We start from the raw sequence: 18,552 nt of genomic DNA on the forward strand, positions 1-18,552 counted from the left end.
TTAGATGGACTATTCCACGTCTCTTCACCTAATCTCTTGCCCTTGGCATCAAACTACATTTCTACTCAGCCCCCCCATAAATAAATAAGTTTATTTTAGTCAATTTCAGATTACTTCTTGATGCGTCCATGAGACATGCCTTTTGATCCACCATGTTGCTGAAAAACTTTCAATGATTTTATATTATATTGTATCAATGTATAATAATTTACCTATTTCTCAACTTACTTTTTGGTTATTGTTTGAGGAAAAGTAAATAGAAGCAATCAGGGCATTGAAAGTTCTGACAGCTCCAAGATGTTGATAATGTATTGTGCAAACTACATTCGTCGTGTTCTAATCTGCCCTCCAAAGGAAGGAACAAGTGAAAACTATCCCATATGAAAATTATTCATGCATTTATATATAATTAATTTCCAGTTTTTCTTTACAAATAATGTTTAACAAGATGGAAAATTATATAAAATAGTTATCAGTTTTTTGGCTAGTTACTTCATGATAGTCTCTAATAAACCTGGTTGAAGAACAAATACTATTAAGGCACTGCTTGCATATATTAAATGATGTCCAAACTCCAAAAACTGTTAATAATTAACACTCCAAGAAAAACTGCATAGAATTTCTTTTTTATTTGCACCCTCATCAGGATTACAGCTTTATCAGGACTGCACCTTTATCAGAAATGAATCTTTCTCTTACAATGCAAAGAAAGAAAAATCAAAATAAATTTTCTGATTGAAAATGTAAAAAGGGAAATATTTTTACAGTTTTAACTTTAAGTTTTTATTGAGGGCCAACAATTTTTAAAATTTTCATTAGTCATGCCTTTAAATTATGTGTATGTGAGAGAAAGATGTAAGATGGTTAATTATTTCAAATGATGCAATAAAAAGAAGGGGCATTATCATGGCATAAACAAAAAAGACTATAAACTATGTGTTTATAGTCTAACACATGTTTGCTATTTGTTCTATAAATATTTTTTAATAATTTAAGTAATATAGAGATTTCAAATAGAAAATACTTCAGATAAAAATTAATGTTTATAACCATATATTACAATAATTTACTTAGGAATTATCTTTGATCAGAAACAAGTGAACTGGATGATATTTTCTCCACAGACCATGTAAGACTGCCTAAGTACCTCCTCCTACATGTCATTGGTTAACCATTAGTCTGTTTGCAGGGGGGCATTTCCTGCCCATTGCTTTTGTAATCTCTGAGGGGAAGCAGCAGCAAACATTTGCTAGTCAAACAAGTGACAGGAAATGGATTCCAAACACCAGCGTGTGAAGCTAAATGATGGCCACTTCATGCCTGTATTGGGATTTGGCACCTATGCACCTCCAGAGGTAAGAATAATTTATTTTAGTTTTGAGATTTCAAAAGAATAAACCTAGTAGACATGAAACCCATCTTGGGTTGTAAGGTTCGTGTTCCTGCCTTACTTTGAATAACTCACAGGTCTAGGTTTCCTAGGCTAGAAGAAAACAAGTAGTCAGTCCTTGTTCAGCACTGAGGTCCGTTCCTATGGTCACGTACTGCTTATTTTTAGTTTGTGCACTGTTTCTTCTGTTCGTGTCTACTTCCCAGCTTGGCAGAATATGTCAAACTCAGCATCGAAGAACAGTGTCCGTCAGCTCCCTCTGGTGGAAATTAATTGCAATAGGAGTGATTTCTCTGTTTTTATAACTGAAGAACTCTTTCCTTCTTCCAAGAACATACGATCCAGAGAAATATTTATAGTAAAAATTACTGGATATAGTGTTTACAAAACTGTTGGCAGAGTATCATTATTCCGATGGGCATTAGTGAGCACCACCCAGTATTACTGGACCTGGACTAGAGTTTCCACTGTACTGCTTTCACTTAAAAAAAAAAAACTTCCTGAAAGAAAAAATACAACCTCATTTTAAGTAAAATTTAGAACCTAACAAAGGAAAGTCTAAATTCTTAGTCCTTTTTTGTATGCATCATATTTGTATCAAAGTGATAGGAGCGGTCTTATGACACAAAAATGAACAAAATGGATACCTAATTTTCGAGATAGAACTACTGGAAGAAAACTTGTTTCCCAAGACTGTCCTCAGGCTACCAAGTGTGTGAATAGGGACTAATTATCGAAATTTGAGTCTCACTTTATCGATAAGTTGTGATGATCTACAAGGATACATTTTCTAGACCATTGACAAAAATGGTTTAATTTTTAATATAAATTGGCATGGTCTGGAAGTGAAAATAAGGACACCACTGAAGCGGCAGCCTTGGTAAACCTTTGAGTTAGTATCTAGTTCCTTGTAATTTCAACGGAAAAAGAAAGCTTCTTAAATACATGAAAAAATGGAAAACAGTTTATATTTTTGTCATTAAAAAATACCCTTCAAATCTTTATCCAAATTTGGTCAATAAGTCAGTAATTTTAAATTTCACTGGAATTCTATCTTTCCTGAAAGAAATAGCCTTGTTTTTTTATGGCAGAAAGGTACCTTACTAAATTCTTACAGATTTCGGTGAATTTTTAATGTATAAACCGATATCCTCAGAGTATACGTCTTTACTCCTAGTGTTCAGTTCTGTTGTGTAGCCAGAATGGCTGTGCAGAAAAGATTTAACATAATAGACTACTATTCACAGATGCATTATTTCCCATGTGAACCCTAGTCGGGTCGGTGTAACTAGCATCCAGTCAAAATCTCAAGAACTGAGACACTAAATAACATCTCTTGTAGACAGCATTTCCCAAATATGATGTTGGAGGAAGTCTGAGTGAACGTTCTGTGTAATATCACTGGGAGAGAACTCATATGAGCTTGAACTATTTCCCTTCCATACTCTGTGTGATTTTTACCATGTATAATATCACTATATTAAAAAATAATTAGGACTATTTGAGTACTATTAACTTTTCCAACAAATCACTGAATCTGAGGATGTTGTTTGGTACCTCCATAATAGTGATCAACCAGAGATTTCCTGGGACTGAAGGTGTTTCTGGGATGCTCAACCTTTATTACTAACCAGGAAAGACCCAGGCAAACTGAGATGGGATTTTCACCCAACATACAGACAGGAGGAAAAGCTGATTCTTGTAAAAGTCAATGCTTGTGCCTGAACTACCTCTCAGCCACACTGATCACCAGATACTACCTTTGGTTGCTTCTCCAGGTTCCCAGAAGTAAAGCTTTGGAGGTCACAAAATTAGCAATAGAAGCTGGGTTCCGCCATATAGATTCTGCTCATTTGTACAATAATGAGGAGCAGGTTGGACTGGCCATCCGAAGCAAGATTGCAGATGGTACTGTGAAGAGAGAAGACATATTCTACACTTCAAAGGTACTGTGCCTATGATGAGCTTGTGTGCACATGTATTTAATGTGATTGTGTGAAGATGATAATTCTATGACTGGATCAGTAGTTGTGGGTGAATTTTGCTTCTGGGTTCAAATGTATTCACACACATTCCCATATTAAAACTGAAATCAAACTCAGGAAATGATGATCACTTTTCATTTTGACTGCATTCCAATTTATGACCTGAAAGTCCCTTTACTTTTTTGAGCTCCAGCTGCCATCAGTGTGATTTGACATGCAGTATAGAATCACAGAGAATAATCATGCTATGGTTTTTCTTATCCCCTGGGTAATTTTCTAAGATTTCTTATTATTCTCTCAACTGCTATCTTTATCAGTGAGATAGAAAGCAATATACGAATGCTGTGGGAGTATTAAATAATAGATTCTTAAAATGTCCTAAATTGTGTCCAGCATAGTGAACATGTTCGAAACTTGTTTTACCCCCCTTTTAGGTTGCTTTAGTTTCTAAGCAACATAAATAGCTATTCTTTTTTTTTTTTTTTTTTTTTGGTGGTTTTTTTGTTTTTTTTTTTCTTTTTTTTTTTTTTTTAATTTATTTATTATTATTATACTTTAAGTTGTAGGGTACATGTGCATAACGTGCAGGTTTGTTACATATGTATACTTGTGCCATGTTGGTCTGCTGCACCCATCAACTCGTCATTTACATCAGGTATAACTCCCAATGCAATCCCTCTCCCCTCCCCCCTCCCCATGATAGGCCCCAGTGTGTGATGTTCCCCTTCCTGAGTCCAAGTGATCTCATTGTTCAGTTCCCACCTATGAGTGAGAACATGCGGTGTTTGGTTTTCTGTTCTTGTGATAGTTTGCTAAGAATGATGGTTTCCAGCTGCATCCATGTCCCTACAAAGGACGCAAACTCATCCTTTTTTATGGCTGCATAGTATTCCATGGTGTATATGTGCCACATTTTCTTAATCCAATCTGTCACTGATGGACATTTGGGTTGATTCCAAGTCTTTGCTATTGTGAATAGTGCTGCAATAAACATACGTGTGCATGTGTCTTTATAGCAGCATAATTTATAATCCTTTGGGTATATCCCCAGTAATGGGATGGCTGGGTCATATGGTACATCTAGTTCTAGATCCTTGAGGAATCGCCATACTGTTTTCCATAATGGTTGAACTAGTTTACAATCCCACCAACAGTGTAAAAGTGTTCCTATTTCTCCACATCCTCTCCAGCACCTGTTGTTTCCTGACTTTTTAATGATCGCCATTCTAACTGGTGTGAGATGGTATCTCATTGTGGTTTTGATTTGCATTTCTCTGATGGCCAGTGATGATGAGCATTTTTTCATGTGTCTGTTGGCTGTATGAATGTCTTCTTTTGAGAAATGTCTGTTCATTGCATTGAGAAATGTCTGTTCATGCATTGGGTTGAATAGATAGAAGAATTAGACTGTTAAAATGAGTTGTAAACTCTACCGAAGATAATTCAGGTAACAGCATGGTTGTTACTTGATACTAACTTTTACATTTTAAGAATTTACTCCTATTATTCAGTAGATGTACAAACTATACATCCAGCGTATAATAAAGTTCATAAGGATAGGTCAGAGCCAAAGGAATCATGAGAAGGAAGAGAATATGTTTGCCAGTGATCATAAATTTTGGAGCAGTAGGAAAATGTCTAAATATTAGATGGCAGAAACTAATAAGATTTGTTCAATATTCATTCAAAATCACCTCCATTCTTTAACCTCTGCAGCTTTGGTCCACTTTTCATCGACCAGAGTTAGTCCGACCAGCCTTGGAAAACTCGCTGAAAAAAGCTCAATTGGACTATGTTGACCTCTATCTCATTCATTCTCCAGTGTCTCTAAAGGTATACAGTTTGAGTATGAGCATAAAATTGCACTTCTGCTGTCATTATAAACATTGTTTATATGGGCAATTGAACAGAGCTTTTTCTTAGGAGGATGTAGGGATTATTACATGGAAGAAGAACCGTAAGTATAACACCTAATTTCCTTTCTTTTGAGTAAATTTTGAATCCTACTTCTCTAATGCACACCTACAAGAGAAGAGAGAACAGCAACCTCAAAGCCTCTTCTTTGAAAACTTGAGGAAATTACAATAGTCTTTTTCAAGGCACTGTCTTAGTTACGGCTTTTGAGTCCATCTCTTGGGATGTTCACAGACACAGAGTTTCATGTGTTGTGATGCCCAACAAAACTGCTGCACATGTGGTACACAATGAGTTTCTACCATCTCTCCCCATTTCAAGCTGAAGCAGATTTGGCAGAAGCCACTATACATGGTTCTTAAATTAGAAACCCTTAATGTGGACTTGCAAAGCTTTATTATTCTGCCGCCTCTTCTTTCACAATAGAGTTTGAAGCTGTATTTAGCCATGAATTACTGTGTAGTGTATAACTTTTGATTTAAAGTTACAGGAAACTACTCAGGCTAGTTAATGCAAAAGAGTTTACTGAGTTATGGGAAGTCAAAGACATGGCTACATTTAAGGATATGATAGTCTACAAAAATGTATCATTTGTCTATTCTTATCTCTAAACTCCAACACTTTTATTATAGTTGACCCAAACTTTTTCATTGGTGGCAATTATGGCTTTGGAGCGGTTCAAGGCTCATGGTCATCACCCTAAGAGAGCTCCTCTGGGTCTCCCAACTTCTGCTGACCGTGTGTGATTCACAGTCATGCCCATACACTATCAAATCTTCAGTTGGTCTGATAATCCCACCAGGTACAAGAGTACTATCCACTATTTTAGGATATCAAGGTATTTCCAAATCAAAGAGAGGTACTTCAACAGAGGAAATTATAAGGGCAGAATAAAGTGACATAAATCAACTATGAAACTCGATTAAGACCTAGAAAATGGTCCTTTTCCATACATATAACATTTGTAAGAGATTAGAGGAAGCTTGTCTCCTGAATACATTCCTTACACCTTCATATGTAAAACACATAACACACATCACTTTCTGGAGCATTGTACCACCTGTCTCATGGAGGACAAGTGTCCTTAAAGGTACCTGGGATCACAGCTATGGGTGGGGAAATTAATCTGTGACATCATTAAAATGACTGCTTCTATTTCAGCCAGGTGAGGAACTTTCACCAACAGATGAAAATGGAAAACTAATATTTGACATAGTGGATCTCTGTACCACTTGGGAGGTGAGTGCTTCGCGGAGAGGACACAGAGAAGGAAGACAAAAAGAGAAAGTCTGTTTCCCAGATTCAATAGGAGAGAATGGAATATGCACCATTAGATCTAGAAATTCAGAAACTACACGAGTAGTTTTGGTGAGATGAAGGGAAAAACACATGAGAGGAATGTTTAGAGAGTGGGGCACAAGACTTAGGGGAAAGGAGAACAGGAATCTCTTTGCTTGCCTGTGCATTAATCTATCCAATTTCCTAAGGAAGAGATAGAAATTCTTACTCTTGCTGCCACTATCTTCTTCCTCTATTTGCTATTTGAATTTTTCTCTTCTTGACAATCACTGCTAGCTATTTTCATTGTCATATTTTGAAAGTTGTTGTTCTCACACTTCTGTCTTGCATTTATCGTGATAAGCCAACTGCACAAATAATTCCTCACAACCCCTTTCTCCCCAGGCCATGGAGAAGTGTAAGGATGCAGGTTTGGCCAAGTCCATCGGGGTGTCAAACTTCAACCGCAGGCAACTGGAGATGATCCTCAACAAGCCGGGACTCAAGTACAAGCCCGTCTGCAACCAGGTGAGCTCCCTTGGCCTCCTCTCCTTTCGGTTCTTCATGCCCCTCTTCCTGTCCTATTGCCAAATATCTGTTTTTTTGTCCCACTTATCTTTGTGAAGCAGAAGATTCTAGAGAGCAAAGCTTCTGTCAAGAAAAGTGTGAAGATTTCTTATTTGTACCCTGCTTGGAAAAGTATTAGGGAAAAATTGGAATGAGTTTAATGTCTAATGGTATGTAATATTTAGGGGAGGTCCATTTGATCAAGGAGGCCTGGAATCATCAATTAGAACTCAAGGAAAGGTGGACTTACCTCTAAGCTATGAAAGATGACTGGAGAGTTCATGGGTGAAGATGATTTGGAGGGAATGGTGTATAGATAGGAAGCTATGAAAAGATGAAATGAGCTGCACATAAACAGAGAGTTAGAATAAGAGAAGAGAGGTACAAGGGGTTTACATGGAATTTGGATGCCTGAATGCCTCCTCTTGATATTTCAAGAATTCTTGACCAGGGGCATAGATATACTAAAAATTAGTTGCAGACAATGAAGGTCATCCATGTCAGAAAACGGAAAATTAGGCTGGGCGCGGTGGCTCACACCTGTAATCCCAGCACTTTGGGAGGCCAAGGCAAGCGAATCAGCTGAGATTGGGAGTTCAAGACCTGCCTGACCAGCATGGAGAAATCCCTTCTCTACTAAAAATACAAAAAATTAGCTGGATGTGGTGGCACACACCTGTAATCCCAGCTACTTGGGAGGCTGAGGCAGGAGAATCGCTTGAAGCCAGGAGGCAGAGATTGTGGTGAGCCGTGGTCATGCTATTGCACTCCAGCCTGGGCAACAAGAGTGAAACGCCATCAAAAAAAAAAAAAGAAAGAAAGAAAGAAAGAAAAATTACCTGTTTATGGAGATAACTGTTCACAGTGAATGAAATCAACACTGAGGAACTTTAGCAGAACATAGACCTGACCTATCATTGCCTGTATCTTAGTCTGCTACTTCTCTTTGGGGTCTGTCATCCAATCAATTGTTTAAACACATCTATCCTATGCATGGTTTTTTCATAGCTTAGGAATAAGTCCTTTTTTCCCCCTGAGTTATTGTTGATTCCAGGGCTCCTTGATCAAATTGACTTCCCCCAAATGTCACCAAAAAATTCAAAAGTAAAGTCACTCTACCTTTTTACTAATTTACACTTTTGTATTCTTACTTTTATACAACCTAGAGCCAATGAGTAAAGATCTATAATTGAAATATGAAGTATATAAAATTTGTGAATGTGGCATAATGATACAGTTCCATCATATTAAAATAGAAACATTAAGAAAATTAATGTGGTTTTAATATTAGTCCTTCAATTTTTTATTATGACAATTTTCAAACTTTCAGAAAATTTGATAAAAATAATACATGATTCAACATTCTCATTTATATTCAAAATTGTTAACACTTTGCCACATTGTCAAATAGTTGTGGCAAATATTTATGTGGGTATATCTGCATAAATACATATAATATTTTCAAAACCTCTTCAAAATAAATTGGAAAGATGACAATTCACCTCTACAGGTCTAAATATTATGTCACAGAACTGAAGATATTCTTCCAGTTACAGTATAATTATTGTATCTAAGAAAACTAACTACAATGCCCTCATGTCGTTTAACATCCAGTCTATGTTTGAATTCCCATTGTTTAATGGAAATGTCTTTTATGGCACTCCCTTTTAAAACAGGATGGAAATGAGTTATGAGATGATCTGTTCTTTATAATCATATGTTTTCCATTCAGCAATTACTAATAATCCACTGGGTGATAATTCTCAACAGAAGAAGTCATATTTCCTGACAAATCTTCACATATGATTGTATATATATCACTAATATTTTTGTATTTTATGGTTATTATTGTATTATTTTTTGGAGTTTTTAGATAATCATTTTCAATTTTAAAAACTTATTTAACTATTCTAATGTGACATTTTACTATGAAAAAAAATCTTTCACCAAATCAAAATGAAGAACAAATATTCCTCAAAGACAAAGTAAAAGTTTAATACTTTCCTCTAAATATCAATTTCCTGATAAAGAAATTACTGTAATAACCACCAATGGTAGAGGCAGATTATTTTGTTCTTTCTTGCTCTCTCATTATTTCCCTCATTACTATGGACTTGGACATTTTTCCTTAAGACTTTTAATTAATTTTATTAATTTTTGTTAGTGCTTATTCTTACCCAATGGGTAAATTTTTTTCTTGATGCTGAAATCTATCCAAACGTCACCAGTGACATTTCTTTGAAAGTAGTGCTTTTGTCTTTCAGACTTGCCCCCATGAGTCCTTGACCAAATTCTTGCTTTCTGGCACAATCTGATGCCAAAGGCTCTAAGAATCTTACTGTATCCCAGATATGGAATTTGTTACATCTCCTTCTAGTTATCAAAGGTCTTTGAAAGTCAGGATCCGATTCATAGATGAGCTTCTGTTCAGAAATGGCATTTCTATTTATACTTTTAGGAGATATAGTTATAAAATATATTTCTATGAAAAAGATTATTACTTGACAATAATATCCTTAGCTCAGATATAATACTATACTGATTATTATTCAGCTTCTTCACTTTCACCTTTTTTATATTAACACAATTATTTCATATAAATTGATGCTTCTCTCTTTTGGTCAACTGCAGGTAGAATGTCATCCGTATTTCAACCAGAGTAAATTGCTAGATTTCTGCAAGTCAAAAGATATTGTTCTGGTTGCCTATAGTGCTCTGGGATCTCAGCGAGACAAACGATGGTAATAAAACACAATGGGACCTTTACATAAACCTCCATTTTGCAGAAAATGTTTTAGTCAGAGCATTCTCCGTTTCCTGTAGTCTCAAGTGGCTCGGAGAGAGGAGAGAACTGCATTTCTGATGAGATCTCAGATGATGCTAATGGTGGTGCTTGGGGGCCTCGCTTGAGCAGCTCTGGTGCAGAGTGGACAACTTAGTCTGTTTAGGGAACCGCTTAACAAACTCTATCCCCAGCCTCAGGGCTTCAGCATTTCCGCCTTTCCTTCCAGGGTGGACCAGAACTCCCCGGTTCTCTTGGAGGACCCAGTCCTTTGTGCCTTGGCAAAAAAGCACAAGCGAACCCCAGCCCTGATTGCCCTGCGCTACCAGCTGCAGCGTGGGGTTGTGGTCCTGGCCAAGAGCTACAATGAGCAACGGATCAGAGAGAACGTGCAGGTGAGGAGCTGGGCTGTGGGCCTCAGGGCTGCTGCACAGTGTGCTTCACACGTGTGCTTCTTATAAGGCTCTGAGGACACCCTTGGGCCAGCTCCATTTCCCTGTATTTCCTACATGAACGCTTTGCGTGCATCATAAGGGTTTCTTCTACTCTACCACGGGAGATGCAGCACAGGTAGGGAGAATTAGGATGGGACCAAAAAAAAAATGGAGAGTTTTAAATTTCAGCAGTAAGTTGACAATCTACTCTGCATCCCTGCACCAGGAACATCATTTTTTCATGTTGTGTTTTTTGTTTGGTTTTGGTGTTTTTTGTTGTTGTTTGTTTTTCTTTTTTGAGACGGAGTCTCGCTCTGTCGCCCAGCCTGGAGTGCAGTGGCGCGATCTCGGCTCACTGCAAGCTCCGCCTCCCGGGTTCACGCCGTTCTCCTGCCTCAGCCTCCTGAGTAGCTGAGACTACAGGCGCCGCCACCACGCCCGGCTAATTTTTTGGGTTTTTTTTTTTTTTTTTTTAGTAGATATGGGGTTTCACTGTGTTGGCCAGGATGGGGGTTTGGGGGTTTTCTTGAGACAGAGTCTTACTCTGTCTCCCAGGCAGGATGATTCTCCTGCCTCAGCCTCCGGAGTAGCTGGGATTACAGGCGCCTACCACCACGCCTGGCTAATTTTTGTAACTTTAGTAGAGAGGGTGTTTCGCCATGTTGGCCAGGCTGGTTCCAAACTCCTGACCTCAGGCGACCCACCTGCCCTGGCCTCCCAAAGTGGTATTACAGGCGTGAGCCACCTCTCCTGGCCTCCTCTTCGTGTTCTGAAACGAGGAGTTGCATTAGGTGTTCTTTAGTCTACCAATCATTGTGGAATTTTTATTTCCATTTCTTCGTACACTCAGTTAAAATGTCACATATTTCATCACTTGAAGTTTTCTGTTTGTGTACTGCCTGTTTAAGTCTTTGACTATTAGTTGTTTGTCTTATTTTTAATTCTAGGAGACCATAATTATACTATTAAATAGAGTTGTTAAACAAATCACCCTCAACATAGGAGTTTAAGATGAAAACCACTTATTTGCTCAGGATTCTCTAGTTAGAAAATTAGCATGGCCTCAGCCTGAACTTAGTCAAGTTCTGTTCTTGGCTGGGCTCTCTCTCACGTGTTTGCAGGACAAGGAGATAGCTCTGCTTCAAGATGTCAATGGGACATTTGTCTGGGTGCCATTTTCTCCTCCATATAGTTCAACCTCCAGCCATCCAGTCCAGACTTCACCTCACCACATGGCATGATCCCAAGGCAGCGAGTGGACACATGCAAAAGCCTTTTCATGTCTAGGCTCAGGGTTGCCACACCATTGCTTCTGGCAAATCTTACCCACTAATGCAAGTTACAGGACAGGCCAGACTCAAGGGATGGGTAAATAGACACTACCACTTATTGGAAGGCGCTAGAAATTCATATAACCAAGCAAGTGGATACAGGGACATGTGACTGGAGGGAGTATTTCTTATTAATCTATCTCATATATATGACTGATTAATATATGATGGATTACTATATATGTGATAGGTTAATCTATATGATGGAATGATACATATATTATAGTTTGATAAGATGTATATGATAGATTACACATATTATATATACATATATATATTCCAGGTATTACTCCTTTAGAGATTTAGATGTATTATTGAAGTACCATCTCCCAAATTGTATCTGTGTTGTGATTTTCTCTGAAGTTATGTTTTCATGATCAAATGTTGTTACTTTTCCTATAATTAAATTATTCATGCCTCTTTCCTGTGGTTGATGAGTGGCATGTCTTTTCTTATATTGGGAACGTGACAATCTTTTAATATGTTATCTTGCAAAATTGGTAATTCTCTTTACTTATAAATTAGTTGTAAATTCAAATGAATTTCTTTTTCAATGTAAAATAAAAATCCAAATATGCACATGGAATTTCTAAATTGATATCAAAGGGTCCCACCAACAATTATTGAAAAGCATTAACATTTGCTCACATATCTTGATTTTTTACCTCTACCATAAATGAAACATTCACGAATAATATCCTGCCTCTCTTTTGTCTTCAATTGACTTACTTTTCTGTACTGTCTAAATAATGAAAGGTCTTGCTACCAGAATGGTAAAATTTTTATTCTAACTCTTTATTTTATTTGATAATATTTTGATTATTCTTGACTATTCTGTTTTATGAAATTTTGAAACATCAGCATCCATGAAAGAGTACATACTTTATTCTTTGGTTGATATTGTAATGAAACTGCAGCTCAATGTGAAAAGAACTGACTTTATGACAATATTGAGACTTTCTTTTTTTTTTTTAATTTATTTATTTATTTATTTATTTATTTTTATTATTATACTTTAAGTTCTAGGGTACATGTGCATAACGTGCAGGTTTGTTACATATGTATACTTGTGCCATGTTGCTGTGAGGGGGGAGGGGGGAGGGGGAGGGATTGCATTGGGAGTTATACCTGATGTAAATGATGAGTTGATGGGTGCTGACGAGTTGATGGGTGCAGCACAATATTGAGACTTTCAACCCATGATGAATTTCCAACTATTTAAATGGCCTTTTAATATATATTTCATTAATTTTGTAACATTCTCCATTAAACCATATGTATATATTTTCAAACATTTATCCATAGAATACTGAAAATTATTAGAATCTCTTGATAGCGTTTTCCTTTTTTGTGGATTTTCTAATGTATAGAAATGTTAAAAGAAAAATGTAGTGAACACCTTTTACCTAGACTCATTGTTAACTTGTTAATGTTTTTATTCTCTCTCTCATTCTATCACTATTACAGAGTGATTTATTCAATTTACAGATTTATTCAGTTCAATGTGTTAGCAATTAGTGACATCTTCTTGATATTTAAAGTCTCTCAAATTTAGAGAGATACACTTCAAGCCTGTATCTGTTTCCTTTAAATGTGAAATTGTTAGTATTTAGACAATTCCTGTCTTGAATTATGTTGAAAACAAATGTTTGCATTATACCTGTTTATTAAAGAGATACAGAAATTCAACAATATCTATTGAACTTACTATGTAATCTTACGTTATTTAAAAATTTGCCTCGGCCGGGCGCGGTGGCTCAAGCCTGTAATCCCAGCACTTTGGGAGGCCGAGACGGGTGGATCACGAGGTCAGGAGATCGAGACCATCCTGGCTAACACGGTGAAACCCCGTCTCTACTAAAAAATAAAAAAAAATTAGCCGGGCGAGGTGGCGGCGCCTGTAGTCCCAGCTACTCGGGAGGCTGAGGCAGGAGAATGGCGGGAACCCGGGAGGCGGAGCTTGCAGCGAGCTGAGATCCGGCCACTGCACTCCAGCCCGGGCGACAGAGCGAGACTCCGTCTCAAAAAAAAAAAAAAAAAAAAATTTGCCTCTAGATTCTTATGGGTCTTCTAAGTATATGACCCTATCATGTGTGCACAATGTCAGCTCTGTTTCTTCTCCATTTTCTGTTGAGATTTCCTCTTTGTCTGCAGTTTTGTGCAGTTTCAGTATATAATATCTAGGTATGAATTTCTGCTTATTTTTCATGTGATATTCATTGACCACTTGAGTGTTTAGAGATGACTTCTATAACTGTTTAAAACTTACCAATATTTTAAGTATTGTCTCTGCACCCTACTTTCTAATATACTCATGGGTTCACAATTGGCAATTATGCAATCTAAAAATAATAAAATTTTTTTATTTCTGTGATAGGTTTTTGAATTCCAGTTGACTTCGGAGGATATGAAAGCCATAGATGGCCTAAACAGAAATCTCCGATATTTTAACAGTGATAGGTAAGTTTCCTTTGTAAATGAGTGACCTAATTTATTTTTGGAGAAGAAACGTAGGATGGGTGTTGAGAGTGACCTCCATACTAGAGGGACAGAGGCCAATGTGAGTCAGAGATGAGACAGGAGCTTTCTGGAACTCTCCTGCGGGATTCACTCCAGAGCTCTGTTCTCTGGCAGGTTGAGTGGACAGGGATCAGCATGGGTCAACCTGTGCCTCTGCTCTCCTGATTCCATGGCACTTTTCAGAGCAGCCCACGTCATTGCGAAATCTGCACCTTCCGTGCAGGCCTGGTGTTTCTACCTCTGGACATGCTGTGGATACTGCCCATGTCACCTCATGAGATGTTTCCAAATCTGTGCTCATATCACATTCTCCCAAACCTGCTCAGCTCCTTATCAAACCAAAACCATTTCCATCAGCTTTGTGGTCCAGGTGCCAATTCCCACCTCCTTCATATGGAATTGCTTGCTAGATCCTGTCAATTCAGCATCTTTTATTATTTCAAATGTTTTTCCTCCTTCTCCTTGCATGTTTGTTCATGCCCCAAACTCTGCTTTTGCCTCCAGAAAGGCTTCCTTAGGGAGTGAATAGGAGCGCTTGTCCTTGACTTCCTGCAATATGGACATCTCAAGGCAGAGAATTTTTTAAAAATTAAAATCAAGGAAAGAGTGTGGAGGCACAAGCTCCATTGTTGTATATAATTTGTAGCCGATAAAAGATCTTCACTACTCCTTCATGGTCTAAGGTTCTAGGATTCACAGATGGTCATTCATGTAATGAGGGAAAAGCAGAAGTTATGGCCGGGCGCAGTGGCTCACGCCTGTAATCCCAGCACTTTGGGAGGCCAAGGTGGGTGGATTGACTGAGGTCAGGAGTTTGAGACCAGCCTGGCCAACATGGTGAAACCCTGTCTCTACTAAAAATACAAAAATTATCCAGGCATGGTGACACTTACCTGTAATCCCAGCTACTTGGAAGGCTGAGGCAGCAGAATTGCTTGAACCCAGGAGGCAGAGGATGTAGCAGTGAGCTGAGATCACACCACTGCACTCCAGCATGGGTGACAGAGTGAGGCTCCATCTCAAAAAAAAAAAAAAAAAAAAAAACAGCAGGAGGTTGTGTAACTGCTGGCAGTGGAGGTTTTAACAAGTGATAGGGTGAGATAGTGTGTGAAAAAGCATAAGCACGGTGGCCCTTCATAAGTGCCTAAAAATTGATAGATTGTTAATTTTTTTTAGTTTAGAGGAAAATAAAGAATAAAAAAGGAAAGCACATAAAAGAAAGGAAGAATAGTGAGCATCAGTAATTCTTATCATCAATTAAAAATGTGATAAGATGGCGTTTATCTGTTCCTTTATATTTCATGTTATTTCTATATAAGAATTTTTAATGCATTGTAGCTCCTTGGATATTGGACCCCATGTCATATACAACAATTTCCATTTCTGAATCTTACAAAATATATTGCATACAGTAGGCTGTAGTAGGTACAGTATAATCAGAGTATCTCTTTGCTCTGCTGACAGATGTACAGGAATATGCTTGAATATTTGACCTTGTGTGTTTTATGTGTTAACTTCCAGAGAAGGGAATATGATTAATTTATTATTTTGAAAATACATATATTATGAAGCCATGTTCATAAAGGGAAGAAAGGCAGATTCTACAACTGGTCAGAAAATAAACTTCTTAACATTCACACTGATGACAGCTTCCTAGAATCACTTTACTACTCCCCTAGTAATGGAGTCATTGCATTCATATTATACATTATTCTCTTTTCAGTCTCGCTAGCCACCCTAATTATCCATATTCAGATGAATATTAACATGGAGGGCTTTGCCTGAAGTCTACAGAAGCCGTGTGTGTGGATGGTGATGCAGAGGACGTCTGTATGCTGGTGACTGGACCCATCGCCTCTACTTAAATCCATTCTGCTTAGCGACTTCAGTCAACCAGAACTAAATCCACAGGCCAGAAAGACAAATTTTTATCATGTTGAAATAATTGAATTTTTTTTCCCACAGATTTTTTACCTACTCTGTTCTGTTAAGAAAGTGTGTGTGTGGGGGGGTATGTTTTCTTCTGGCTCAGTAGGAACAAAAACTATGATTTGCCTTTAAGTTAGGAGTGGGAGTGGGGGAATATAACCATTTATAGACATACTGTAGTGGGACTGCAGTAGAGCTTTCAGCCTCTAGAGAAGGAGCAGGTGACAGGTGTGGATCAGTTAGTGCCTCTCTAGCTCTTTTAGGAAGAACACACACAGCATGAACTCTGGAAAGTGAGCAATATTGACAGGACGACCAGCAATCCACTGGCTCCCTGTAGCAACACAAGGATCAGAGCTCCTGGAGCCTGGGAACGACGCATCCCTGTGAGAGGGGTGGTCAGGGAGGTGGAAGGGCACCCACCAAGGAGAAATAATTGAAAGAAGCTACGGGGAAAGTTAGGAGAAGGGAGTCAGGCACATCTCTGCTTGGAAAATATTGGCACTTTTTTTGATAATCATACGTTGTAAATAAAACTTTCAACAATGTTTTAAAAACCCCAGAGCTGAGAGTCCAGCCTTGACCCCCTATGTGTGCCCTGTAACACCAGTGACCTTGGGGGACTGTGGAGGGGCAGGACATCAAAGAAACAATGAACTAATTCCTCTGAACACCAACTCTTTATTTAGCAGATTTTATTATATTCTAAATATATGCTATACAGATATACAAATATATATACATATATACAAATATATATACATGTATATATGTATATATTTGCATACATATACATATGTATATATTTGTATATATACAATATATACGTATATGTACAATATATTATATATTTGTATATATTATATATATATGTATATATTATATATGTATATATAATATATATTTGTATATATTGTATATATACATTTACATATATTTATATATACATTTGTATATATTTATGTTTTATACATAAAATAAGTTATACTATCAAATATGAAACACAAAATATCCCAAAGTCATTACATATTACTGCCAAATTAATATTAAAATGGTAGGTAATACATCTAATAAATCCAATTTTCAAAAATCTCAAACATCTTTTGAAAATATTATGTGGAAAATAGCATGATGTTTATAAACTTTGGTAACTTTTAGGACCACCTCTTACAAAGACATGTAACTATTTTGCAGTTTTTAGGGGTATAAAGTTCATCAGCTAATCATGAGGATGCAAATTTTTATTTCAGATGACTCTTTGGAAAACTTGGGACAATGTCATGGCCTACTGGTTACAGCATTTTGAGAAGAACAGTGCTTTTGACCTGGGCAGACTTTCTAACACATTCACTCTCAACTGTTCTTACGCTGTTGGCCACCTTAACCCCATCAAAGAGGCTTTCTCAAGCCATGTCTCTCAGCTGATAGGCATCCCATCAAGTTTTACAGGAACCACAATCTTTTCTTAAATTATTTATTCGGGAAAATTGGAAAAGGCCTTACACTTTGGAGTTCCCTATGCCAATTTTTGGGCGATTTTTTGTCTATTGTCATTCCATTGATAACCTTACATATTTTCTCGCTTTACATACCACATATAGACTGAGAAACCCCCAAACAGTATCTCTAGCTCTGCTTTTTCCCCCAGACTCCTGAATGGAACATGAAATTGTCTACTCTACATCCCTATACTAGTGTCTAACATTCACCCTTGGTATGCCTCAAATACAATTGATGTAAACCATTGTCATACTGTTCCAAGTCAACTTTCTTACTTTAACTAATGATGATTTCACATCTAATAAAGTTGATTTATATAGTTATTAAAGAAAGATGGACTTTTTTTCAACTTAGTAGTCAAGCATATAAGGCCATAGGAAATTTTTAATTTTTTTAGCACGTATAACATTTCTTTTTTTAAGATGTTAAATAATTATTAGGGTGGTTATTTGTAAATACTAAATTTGTTAGAGGCTTATTCCAATTCTTCACCCTCCATTTCCACTTCTTATTTTTAAAAGAAAGTTACTCCAGTCAATGTGGCACATATACACCATGGAATACTATGCAGCCATAAAAAAGGATGAGTTTGTGTCCTTTGTAGGGACATGGATGCAGCTGGAAACCATCATTCTCAGCAAACTATCGCAAGAACAGAAAACCAAACACCGCATGTTCTCACTCATAGGTGGGAACTGAACAATGAGATCACTTGGACTCGGGAAGGGGAACATCACACACTGGGGCCTATCACGAGGAGGGGGGAGAGGGGAGGGATTGCACTGGGAGTTATACCTGATGTAAATGACGAGTTGATGGGTGCAGCACATCAACATGGCACAAGTATACATATGTAACAAACCTGCACGTTATGCACATGTACCCTAGAACTTAAAGTATAAAAAAAAAAAAAAAAAAAAAA

General features: G+C 37.3%; 1 protein-coding gene and 1 non-coding gene across 5 annotated transcripts; one reads left to right on the plus strand and one right to left on the minus strand.

The window, feature by feature from the left end:
- Positions 1-251: 251 nt before the first annotated feature.
- On the minus strand, positions 252-387 carry LOC112632270. Its single transcript, XR_003121330.1, has one exon. It is a non-coding gene; the product is annotated as a U8 small nucleolar RNA (small nucleolar RNA).
- A 249-nt stretch (positions 388-636) lies between these two features.
- LOC112631307 (aldo-keto reductase family 1 member C3 homolog) lies at positions 637-16,146 on the plus strand. Of its 4 annotated transcripts, none has more exons than XM_025396236.1 (9): positions 637-1,355; positions 3,169-3,336; positions 5,092-5,208; positions 6,451-6,528; positions 6,973-7,095; positions 9,766-9,875; positions 10,146-10,311; positions 14,059-14,141; positions 15,925-16,146. In XM_025396236.1, exons 1-9 carry the CDS (start codon positions 1,272-1,274, stop codon positions 15,965-15,967), a joined length of 972 nt encoding a protein of 323 aa, XP_025252021.1. In that variant the 5' UTR covers positions 637-1,271; the 3' UTR covers positions 15,968-16,146. The 4 variants fall into 4 exon arrangements, with proteins under 4 accessions (XP_025252021.1, XP_025252022.1, XP_025252023.1 ...); XM_025396237.1 differs by having other exon boundaries at positions 14,059-14,125; positions 15,909-16,146; XM_025396235.1 differs by lacking the exon at positions 637-1,355 and having other exon boundaries at positions 2,521-3,336.
- Positions 16,147-18,552: the final 2,406 nt, after the last annotated feature.

This window comes from Theropithecus gelada, chromosome 9 (genome assembly GCF_003255815.1).
Source record: "Theropithecus gelada isolate Dixy chromosome 9, Tgel_1.0, whole genome shotgun sequence".
In the NCBI taxonomy this organism is placed as follows: domain Eukaryota; kingdom Metazoa; phylum Chordata; class Mammalia; order Primates; family Cercopithecidae; genus Theropithecus; species Theropithecus gelada.

Excerpts from the sequence above, each read along its gene's own strand:
- LOC112631307 (XM_025396235.1), top strand. The coding sequence starts at position 3,046 with ATGGGATTTTCACCCAACATACAGACAGGAGGAAAAGCTGATTCTTGT. Across the intron at positions 3,337-5,091 it reads ACATATTCTACACTTCAAAG|CTTTGGTCCACTTTTCATCG; the intron begins GTACTGTGCCTA and ends TAACCTCTGCAG. Across the intron at positions 10,312-14,058 it reads GGATCAGAGAGAACGTGCAG|GTTTTTGAATTCCAGTTGAC; the intron begins GTGAGGAGCTGG and ends TTTCTGTGATAG.